This window comes from Rhagoletis zephyria, unplaced genomic scaffold (genome assembly GCF_001687245.7).
Source record: "Rhagoletis zephyria isolate East Lansing unplaced genomic scaffold, Rhagoletis_zephyria_1.1 Rzeph_scaffold_05892, whole genome shotgun sequence".
Lineage (NCBI taxonomy): Eukaryota > Metazoa > Arthropoda > Insecta > Diptera > Tephritidae > Rhagoletis > Rhagoletis zephyria.
This window is the reverse complement of record NW_016162975.1, coordinates 1-11,984: the sequence shown is the minus strand read 5'-3', so window position 1 is coordinate 11,984 and position 11,984 is coordinate 1. Positions and strand designations below refer to the sequence as shown.

Here is an 11,984-nt window from a genome sequence, read left to right as displayed (position 1 = left end):
CAAAGTAGCGCGGGTCTCTCGTGGTAGTCGAAGCTCTGGGGGTGCAATAGGGCGACATTGGCCGGTCGACCAATTACCTTGTATGTTACCAGCAACGTTTCTTTGTCCTTTTCCCAGGTGAGAACCATTTTACGGCTGTATACTTTATTGCAAATTGCGGTTGTGTGCGCGGAGAAAGTGGGAAGGCTATCAAAGGTAACCGCTAAAATTATCGGGTTCTTCACCGTGTGCGAAGCCTGACCTCCTTCGTCCAGGTGGTGAAAAGGGCCGCCGTTGATTTCGTTGGGGAGAGTGTTGGGCTCATTGCAGTGAAGAAGCGATAAAATGCGGAGCGGTAGCCATTTACTTTTAAGCAGAGGTCATCAAGTGCCTTCCCAGACGCTAATATCGAGCAGTCTTCAGCGTATGGGATCAGGGAAAATCTCTTCGGTGGCAGAGGAATCTTCGGTATATAGAAATTAAAAAATAGGGGAAAGGGCACCACCCTGTGTAACCACTTGCAGAATTCTTCTAGATATTGATGTTTTATCTCGAAAAGTTACTGACGACTGCCGACCTCTGTTTGAGTCCCGGTGGGAGGCGGTTCGTGGAGTGCGGGAGTAGCAGGGCCTCACGCGTCTTCGCTACCGAGGAAAGTAGTGGTATTGGTTGATAAGAGGTTCCTTTGTTGGCTGGCTTTCCTGGTTTCAGCAGTGGGACCACTTTCCCCGATTTCCACACTTCGGGAATAATGAGAGTGGTCATTGACAGGTTGAGAACCGTGATGAGATACATATGCCATTCTCTTAACGCAGGTCTTAATACTTTAGATGGCACTATTTAAACAGCCTTGAAGAGTTCCCTGGAATTGGCATTAGTCGGCTGTGAAATTTATGTGTACATTAGGGAGCCTTTTTAAAAGAACGTTGAGAATTATTCACCGAAATTATTTTTCTTATTATATTTTAAGACTTCCGCGAAAATATTTCGGACAAATATTAAGATTTGCGTAGGCTAGACCGATTTGAAAATTCTTAAGAAATCTCATTAGTTTGATGCCGTTCATAAAATTAGTAAATATTTTTATGCAGACCTTTTAACTTAAGCTCTTCTATCATCTGGTGTGAATTTTTTGAAAAAAAAAATTCATAAGCAATAATTTTATTAATAAAAAAACTCGATTTTTTGAGGTATTTTCAAATGGGTTCAGCTCACTTAAATCTTAAACTTTTTGCGAAATATTTTGGCAAAGGCGTTAATATAACAAGTTTTAGAATTCCGACAGAAAAACAGTACCAATTTTTTATGTAAGCAGAGTGATGCATCCTAATGTACATACATACATTTTTTAAATCTAAACGACGAAGGAACGAAAACCACTAACATATGACTGCATAGCAGAGCATACGTATACATAAATGTATGTTGAACAAAATAACTTAAAAGAGCAACGGTGCTAACCAAAACTAACTCCTTTAATGGACCAGTAGTAAAAGACCATCACTGATATGAGCACAGTAAAATGAATCACAAAAACAGAACGCGTGTAGGGCCATTAACGTTATTTGCGCCAGAGCTAAAGGGCCATTACACAGGATCAACAAATGATTTCCAGTTATTGATTTAGAGTTTTAGTGAATGTTTGAATACACACTTTTAAAACAATCAATCACTGAAATCACATTCAACAGATTTTCTCGAAGCTTGGTACAGCTAAACAATTTTGCGTGATTTTAAATTGCTTGTGAGAAAAGGGTGGGATTGGTTGACTGGACATTGGGTTTAAAGAGACGAAAGCCAAACTTAGCTACTCGTACGTCTGTGTACATATGTAAATACATACATACATACAAGCAACTACGAGTATGTGAAACTGCCAAAGGCAAAACGCTGCGGGGCCTACATTGAGGATAATGGTTGTTTGCTTGAAATGGAATTTCCTTTACGAAAATACCAATTTGTTGTGCAAATGTGGATATGTTTGTCTTTGTAAACAACAAATAAGCTGGGAAATTGAAATTTTACATACACTTATTAATCTACATCGGGGATGAGCGATTAAAATTGAGCCCATGCTTAGCTATTCTCAAACATTTTTAGTTTTATTTGCTTTTGTGTATTTTCACAGCCCCACAAATTAAAATCAAATTCGACCAAAGTTTTGTGTTTACAAATCATTACATTCTACTTATTATGGCAATAAAATTAAGAGGCCGTTGCGTAAAGGAATCTTTCTCCGGTACACATTTGTCGTCAAAGCTTTCAAGCGAAATTGTGAGTGAATTAGTTACGTTCAGTTTTTGCCGAATCGATTGTCTGCCCGAAATTGTATATTAGCCGTTGTATTTTGAAATCAGATTAGGATAAGCAAAAGTCCTACGACAGTTAGATTATACCACTCCTCTACTCTGTTTAGACAACAAATTCTTCATAAAACTCCCAGAGAGGAACCAATTGAAACGAGCAACAGACTTAAACCCTATTTCTAAAATCTAACGGAAAAACACCCAAAGTAGCCATAGAATGGAGGAAGACTCTCAACCCGCTGGCATAAAAATGCTCCTTGACTGTTGTATGGGTTCCTGTTAATTGCATAGCCGACCAGCTCGCAAGGACACGGACAGAAATATCTGAAGTCGATTCTGCTCAAAATGCGGGCATACCTCTAACCTCCTGTAAACACAAACTAAAGCCCGAACTTATCGATGAGGTAAATGCCAGATGGAATCTACCAAAGAAATTCGGCTAACGATTAGTGGTCGGGATAATCACCGGGCACTGCCTGATGGGCACGCACGGAAAAGGGTTAGGATAACACAGCAATGATTTTCGTCTCAGTTGCGGTGATAAGGAAGAGGTGGAGAGTATCGAACATTATCTCTACCACTGTCCCGCTCTAGCAAAAACACGCAACCAATTCTTCAACAAGTGTTTTACAAATTTAATAATTTTACCCAAAAATTTTAAAATTTGTATTCAAAATTTTTGTAAAAATTTTAGCAACCCTGTTCTATTACTTATTTAATTAGTAGATCAAAGTGTAAATCTCACGACTGTAGAAAATCGCGTTGATTTTTATTTTTTTTTTCGCTGACGGTGCTAGGAATTTTCATCCATATAAAGATTTTTGTCGAACACACTTTGTGTGGAAAAAAATGCGGAACACCGTCAAAAAAAATAAAAAATAAAAAAATCAACGGTAAGTCCCACATACTAAAAATTTGCACTTTATTGTACTAAAATTTAATGGGCTACAAAACTGCACACCAAAATTTTGCCTAAAGATGCTGATTTAGAAGTTAGAAAGTTAGGTCAAACCTTGCAGAATTTTCATAATTTTTGCAGAAAGTTTGAAATTTTGATTATTATGATGTTTGTTAAGTAATACTTTCATAAAAAAAGAATAAACAGTAAATAAACTAAAGGAAAATAGCCAAAACTTGGGTGAAATATCGTGTCCCAGTTTTAATTTGATTCACTGTATATACAACTCAATATGCAAATACGTAAGTATGTATATGTAAGTATGTATGTGTTAACGGTATCAACGTATCTATACAAACCAAAAAGAAACACAACACAATACGCGCTTGATTGCCATTCGAGGCTTTCCAGCTACTATAAAACGCACGTGACGTTCGTATTCGGGATACCAAAAAAGGATAGTGCGTAAAAAGATACATACATACACATGTACGAATATACACAAACGCATTGAGGATGTGCAAAAAACTCAAACCTTGGGGCACCTTTTCGCTTTGCTGTATTCAAGTGACACATCTCCTNCCAAAAATCAACGGTAAGTCCCAGCTACTCAAACTGTGCACTTTATTGTACTAAAATTTAATGGGCTACAAAACTGCATTTTGTCTAAAGATGCTGATTTAGAAGTTAGGAAGTTAGGTCAAACCTTGCGCAATTTTCACAATTTTTGCAGAAAGTTTGAAATTTTGATTACTACGATGTTTGTTAAGTAATACTTTCATAAAAAAAGAATAAACAGTAAATAAACTAAAGAAAAATAGCCCAAAACTTGGGTGAAATATCGTGTCCCAGTTTTTATTTCATTCACTGTATATACAACTCAATATGCAAATATGCAAATACGTATGTATGTAAGTATGTATGTGTTAACGGTATCAACGTATCTATACAAACCAAAAAGAAACACAACACAATATGCGCTTGATTGCCATTCGAGGCTTTCCAGCTACTATAAAACGCACGTGACGTTCGTATTCGGGATACCAAAAAAGGATAGTGCGTAAAAAGATACATACATACACATGTACGAATATACACAAACGCATTGAGGATGTGCAAAAAACTCAAACCTTGGGGCACCTTTTCGCTTTGCTGTATTCCAGTGACACATCTCCTGGGGCAAATTTTATTTATTTGCCTAATTTGAGCGATTCAAAAGCGGAAGAAAATCGTAAAGTTTACACATACATACATAATGTGAGGCAAATAGGTTGGATGCAAAAATAAAATAGTAAATGTATTTAAACCTTTGATTATTTTTGTGTTTATTTATATCATTCAAATACGCCGTAAACATCTGTGAAAGTTTTAAAGTAAATGCATGAAATTACAAAGGTTTTAAGGAGTGGCAAAGAGAAAGGTAACTAAATATAGAACTTCGAAGTGGTTCTTCCTTGATAATATTGCCAACCGGAAACCAGCGCGATTTTTAATATTGAAAACTTTATTTTTGTCTATGGTGCCGAGATGAAAGAAGACAAATAAATAATTTAGAAACTAGGAAGAAGCAAAAAGCAGCAAAGATTACTGAGAAGAAGAACAAACACTAGACAGAAATTTGTGGAATTTTATGAAAGAAAATAAGCTTGCATCATTTTGGACGTAAAAGTGGACTTTGGCACACTTCCTGGAGCACAGGACCAAAGGCCGAAACACTCCTGGATACAGACAGTTCAATCAATATTGAAAAGTAAAAAGTATGTTATGTGGCAGGCAATTTGCCAATGTGGCAAAAGGACACCCTCATTTGTGACAACTAGCGTAATCAACGGGGAAATCTACATTAAGGAGTGTTTTGAAAAATGATTGCTGCCACAGTTTTCTTGGCAGATTTAAGTCCAGCCAGATTCACCATTAACTTTCTTGTATCCAAAAACATTGGCCTCGTTCTAAACATACTGAATCCGGAAAACTTCAGGCATTACTTTAAAGCAAGCTAAGAAACACCAAGGAAACTGCCAAAAAAATGTTCGGGATTTCAGCTTGAAACGGAACAGGACCGCATAGCAGGTCAATGACAGCACTGTCGTGAGGTTGATAAAGGACATAAGGAAAACGTTGAGGCAGGAGTGGGAAAAAATGTCATCTCGGAAATGATGTACCAAAAATTCAAAAAACAAGATGTATATCGAAAACTTAGTTGGCCAATATCTTAAAAAAAAAATTGCGTTATTGGACAAAACTGAGAAAGTTAAAAAATAACGCGAAGTATTATTGTTATCTATATATTAATACGCTAACTAAATTTTGGCACCGTTCGTTTAGCGATTTTACCGAACCGAGAAGTACGTAAGAATTATGGTAAGTGAAATACTAAGATAGGTATTGAAATAAATTCAGTCATAAAAAATTTTGTTATCGAAAGTTATCAAGTTACCGCAATTTATCGAATCATCCAAGTTTATAATTATCGAAATTCATCGAGTTATCAATATGTATTGAGTTATCGCAAAGTATCGAATTATTCAAATTGATCAATGTTTATTGAGTTGTCGAAATTTGTAGACACTGAAAATTAGTTGTGGAAATGTACGGAGAGTTATCGAGTTAATGAAATGTATCAAGTTATCCATATTTATTAAATTATTATTTACGGAATTAACGACATTTATCGAGTCATTGTAAGGCGTTGAGTTGCTTGAAATTATCAAGTTATCGATTTTTATTTTGATATTGAAATTTTTCGATTTATCGAATCGATATTTTTGGAATTTTCTAAGAGTTATGGAAATTTCAAGGTTATATAGGTTTATCGAGTTATCACTATTTATTGGATTTTATCGTGTTACCAGAGTGCAATGAATTATCGAAATTTTCGAAAAATATGGAGCTATCAAAATTAAATGAGTTCTCGAGATTTATAGAGGTATCCAAAGTTTATAGAACTATCGATTTATATCGAGATATATATATTTTTGAGTTATCGAAATTATCGACATTTGCCGAGTTATCGAGTTTTGTTGAATTATCGGATCTTGTGTTTTTTAAATTCATTGAGTTGTCGATATGTATTACATTATCGAAATTTATCAACAAACTGGAATATATTGGGTCAATTCTAGGTCCTGCCAAAGTCCTCCAAAGACCTTCAAAGATATAAAAAATTGTGGTCACGTTTTAGTTCCAAAGCAGGAGGTGCTCTCTCCGAGGGTCTTAGAAAACGAGATAAAGCGGTAACTGGTACCCCTAAAATGTATAAAAATTCCACAAAATCGCGCAGGAAAACCGGAAGAAATATATTTTCGGCGTGACACCGAAATGAATTTAGAAGGAAATAACTGAAAGCTGGTATACATTATTCTAGTAACAGTCAAGTGCTGCGGAGGTCAAAACCGCAACTGAATTCGAATTACAAAATTTAAAGCGCTCCCTGGAGTGCATCGGATCCACTATGTTTTCGACTTTCAACATCGAGGTTAGTCCACCGCAGCTATTATAGGCGATGACTTAAAATCATTTGGCCAGAAATTTAAAAAATTCAACAATAATATTTATGGTACTCCTGAAATCCAGATTATTTTGCCAATGGACACGCTGCATGGCCACACCATTGCTTTTCAAACTGTAAAAAAAACTCTTTCTATTCCTTTTTAATCCTATCAAACTAAAATTAAGACGCTAAAGCACCAAGCAATTTTTTCTCTTTTTTTTAATTTCGTTGCCTAAAATCCATACTCACAAAAAATTTACTAGTATGAAAAAAAAACACAAAAGGGTCAGCAAATTGAATATAAGCAGCACACAACAAAAGTGACACAATAAATTTCAATGCAAAATCACGCCCAAATCTCTTGAGCAGTAACATTCAGGGTAACTAAAACAAAAAATGTTAAACAAAAACCATAGTTGCAAAAAATTACCCAAACGAAAAAAGGATCAACTGGCATCCTCGTCAAAGTCATTATTACCACCTACTAAAGAAACCAAAGCAACTAGCTACATACCAATAACATTATCAGTGTCATCACCATCAAATTGTAGTTAGACCGGCATTTGATTTTGAATTCTATGCGAGCTGGATAAAACTTTTTGGCTTAAAGTGCTCAAGTGCTCGTAAAATAACAAAAAAAAAAAACGAAAAGGGCAAGCAAATAAGTGTTGATAAGTCTTAAAAGATAAAAGGCAAAAGGGAAAAAATAAAATAAAAAGAAATTAGGTAGATTTGGAACTTTAATAAAACGTTGTTGAGATAGCGCGCAAAAAGAGGAAAACATGAAGTTTAGTTAAAGCAGCGAAAGGATAACGACACAGATTTCAAGTCTTTGGACCTAGTGGATCAAAAGCTACATTTGTGTGGCTTGGTGAAAGAGATATTAACTATATGCTGTACACACACCCACATACCCACACACATTAACATAACTCGAAATTATTTCGCGTTCGCAAAGTAAGCCGATGGCGTATGAGTGATTTTCAAATATTGAAATTGTCTTCAATTAAAATTATTTATGAACATCCTTGAATGCGTAAAATATCTGTCATAAATGCGTATTTGAGGGCAAGCACGGTAAATAAAAGCTTGTAAAAATAACTGAGTTGGTAACATATGTACATACATATCTATGTATTTTCCCCTAAAATGGGGTTGGGGCATCGTCCAAAATTTTTCCTCTAGCCAAAGGAGGTGCTGGTACAAAACTTTACGTATAAATTTATAGGATGCTCATGATGCTCATATTTTACTCCAGAAGGATTGTGTACATATGTATATTAATCAAACAATTGGTTAACCAACCTAAAAACATTTCAAATTTAAATTATCTAAAAAAAATATCACAAGTATCACATAATAGCCGCCATGTTTTTTGAGGTTAGGCACCAATTCTGACGTAGTGGGGAAAATGGACATCAGACACTGTTTTTTTTTTGCTGTGTTATCGTCTTGCGTCAATGTTTTCAGGTGTATATAGAACGACTCAAATGGCATTAGGATTGCGGCATCTATAGACTTAGTTAGTTACCCTCGTATAATCCATACTTTACACACAAAATTATTAAATTTAATTAATTAATTTAAATTATCTCTCAGCTAAATAGCCACCCAAAGCCAAGCATGAAACCCTTCGCAGAGTAAAGAGTACCAATTAATACACAAATTCAAGCATTTTTAAAGAACCAAATTAAAGTTCAAACAATTTCGGTTAGCTACAAGCAACTACATTCACATTTTGCTCTTATTACCCGAAAACTTCTAACTATGTACGGTGAGTTCACAGTGCAAGAGCAACCTTATCAAGGACTAATTTTCACATAAAGGTCTACAAAAAGCAAGCAAGCATGAAAACTTATGTATATGGCACTGCGTGTGCTTAAGGGACACACACACACAATACAAACACAAGCGCGTAGCATTCAGAGATATACAAATTTCAGTAGGCAAAGCTTTGCGGCGCACGCAAGGGACCTTTAAATTAATCCCTTGCACTGAAGCGCAAAGTCAACAACTCGGCTTAACACACGGCACACTTCACACATACATACAAAGTTACATAAACTCATCCTCATATAAACATTCGCCTGCCCGTTGGTCAGCCAAAGTACATATTTCGGTTTAACAGTTCACACCATAAACAGGCACCATAAACAGGCACCATAAACAGGCAGCAGAATGCCGTAGCGAGCCGAACGCCTGACCTATTAACACATTAAATGGGAAAATAAGCAAGTAGGGAAAGTGATTAAGTGAAATTCCCAAAGAATACCCTTTCTCTTAAAGTTTAAAGCCAGCCGGAATTAAATGTTTGCTTTTAATAGCCAAATATGTTTGTATTTAATTAACTATGCGTATTTTAAGCTGCCTTATTTAGTTATTGCCCAAAAGTGGCAGAATTAACTAATTTTTGGATATTGTGTGCTTTGATGTATGTTGACTTTTGCAAAAAGAAAATGTTTGGTTTTTCTCAGTTGCATTCGTAGAAAAAAAATTTCGCTTACGTTATTTTGGCGGTTAGGGCTCGGTATGCTCTGTATACTACATATGTATGTATGTAGTTCTACACATAGTTACCCAGTCGGAAAAGTAGTAATGCATTACATGTGTGATAAACAATATAATGTATTTCTTATGCGTTCTCGATAGAATTACTGCTAACTATATAATCAGCATTCTAATGATTTCAAAAAGTTCAAAAAATTGCTATGCAAAATTGATTGCCCCACTTTTCTTAGGACATCGCCCTGGGAGAAAAAATGCATTTTCGAATGTGAAAAGGGTTTTTCATTAATTATTTCTTCGATTACTATACATTACATTTTCCCACTGGGTATGTTTACATACGTAGTTAGAAATCTGTATTTAGCAAAATAAGAAGTTTACTTACCGATACGCGCCACCCATCAATTTGTTAATAACTAAGCCGATATCATGTAATGTGTAGACGTATCCTTTGGGGATGTGTGGACGTACATCGCGTAAAATGTAACTATAAGCAAATAAAATTAATGGTTTTATTAGAATTCAGCCAAGGAAGACCATTGAAAAGTTTGTATATATCGGAATACATAGTTTACAAGAATTCGGCCCAACCATGTATGTATTTTAATTAACTGAAGAATTGAATTGATTTTACTTTTGAGCAGGTGGCAACCGCCGGCATGTAATTAAAAACTAAAGCTATTTCAAAACTATTTCGATGTTTACAAATAGGTAATAATTAATTTAACCTTTTAAATAATTCCAATTTAATTTTCAAAAAGGTAGTCACCCTTTTTCAAAAAAAAAAAAACTAAAATCATATTGCACATCTACAGATCAAGCCCTTTAATTGGACACTTACTTTTTGAAAATCCAACGAACGATACAACTCTGATTTACACAGCGAAAATCAAAACTAATTCTCTTGTACATATATATGCATCTTAGGGTGGTCCAAAAACAGTAAAGTCGGAATTGTAATGCTCTCACCACCTAGGATTGTTCTAGTTATAACGAAAAAAAAGTATAACCCTATTTTTTTATTTTGAAATCAAAAAATATTTTGAGGTCGCCCAAAGGTTTCCATGAATTTTTATATACGAAAAAAAAAAACAACTTTTCGTAGAAATGGTATAGAATTCTTTAAAATCAATATTTTTCGATCGGAAAGCTCTGGTTCTCTTCAGGAGACTTTCAATAATAATACCCAATTGTTTATTTAACCATTTTTGAATACTTACGATTTTTTATTGGTCCCCCCATTGCACTTTTCGGGGTTTTCGGAGTTTTTTCGCGGACCTACAAATGCGATGAAAAAATGGTTAAGTAAACGTTTGGTATTATTACTGGGAATTTCTTGCAGATAAACATAGTTTTTCCGATAGAAAAATATTGATTTTTAAGAATTCTATACCATTTCTACGAAAAGTTGTTTTTTTTTCATAAATATAATAAATACATGGAAACCGTTGAGCGCTTTGAGCGACCTCTAAAATACTTTTCGATTTCAAAATAAAAAAAATAGGGGCATACTTTTTTCGATATAGAACAATCCTAGGGGGTGAGAGCATTATCACTCCGACTTTGCTTTTTCACATGCATTTTTATTGATCTTCTACTTACCCTAAAGTATTGGCTGGACCATGTTTTGTATTATATAATTCCTCAAGGCGTGGTATTGTCAAAAATTTCTTCATTGAAACACCATTCTCCAATAGTAATTTCACAAAATCGATTCTATCGTGCTCGAGTGCCTGCATCATCGCCTCGTCCAAAGCGCCTAAAAGCAGACAACAATGTGGAATGCAAAACAAGATGAGTAACGAAAATTGGAAGTTCATTTAATTCGATAAACATCTTCATTGAAGCTTGTCAAATTTAAATTTAAATTCAACATTACAACTAAATGAATGAAAACTGGAAGTACAATATTACCAGCGGCAAAATAACGGCAATGAAATTTCAATAGATGCGTAGATATCTACGTATGTACATTTTAATGAGCAAATGCAAAGCATCAACCTACCGTGTGGCCATTCCTGCCCATAGACGAAAATTTCGCTACGAGCTATATCGACGCGATTCCATGTCAACGCCAAACTCAGCTGTTCCGGTGGGCTCAAGTGTTGCGATTTGAACAGCGCCGTCAATATGGTCTGATCCAATTCCTGCGCCTCGCCTTCGGGCTTCTCTTGTATACGAAAAACGGTTATCTGTGTATTGAAAAAGTGGTTGGGGGGAAACATAAGAAGCATTTAGTACATTTTATCGCCTACCGCGTTCATATGATTAAGGGGAAATTTTGAAGGATATCGTTAAAATGGTAAACTGCTAATGAAAATGAACAAAATATGAAGAAGAATGCATACAATTTTGCCAATAATCCAAGTAGCGTTGTTCGAGTACGTTTTAAAATCTATCAGAACAAAATTTGTTCAAGGGCAGATACATTTTAAAACCTACTTGGACAAACGGTCCTAAATGTTTTTCTATCGATTGTTCCGCCTTTTGCATGTGATATTTCCACATTCTCCTATTTCCCCTGCAAGATAAAGCAATTAAATTTTATTTCGATATTCTTACATCACTTCATTGCAAATTTTTTCGATTAGAGCGCACTCAACGATTGTCCCAAATGATCAGAAAACTTTTCAATTTTTTGCGCATATTTAATAAATCTTATGCAAACTGACTGAAAAGATAAACGTATAAGGCCATAGCCACAAAATATTTATGCAGACAAATCCGCAGAGTATCGAAAGTAGATAAAAGCTAAAAGAAATATCTGCATATTTTACCACATTCTAGGTTAATATTCATATTGAAA

The 11,984-nt window shown here is 35.1% G+C and overlaps 1 protein-coding gene across 1 annotated transcript in view; it reads right to left on the bottom strand.

The window, feature by feature from the left end:
* The window catches only part of LOC108372589 (transient receptor potential cation channel trpm-like), a 31,105-nt gene extending 19,419 nt beyond the window's left edge, over positions 1-11,686 (bottom strand). The window contains exons 1-4 of the mRNA XM_017628315.1: positions 11,621-11,686; positions 11,184-11,370; positions 10,781-10,937; positions 9,564-9,665 (exon numbers count right to left, since the gene is read on the bottom strand). Coding sequence (XP_017483804.1) covers positions 9,564-9,665; positions 10,781-10,937; positions 11,184-11,370; positions 11,621-11,686 — 512 coding nt within the window. The remainder of the gene's footprint in view (positions 1-9,563; positions 9,666-10,780; positions 10,938-11,183; positions 11,371-11,620) is intronic.
* Positions 11,687-11,984: the final 298 nt, after the last annotated feature.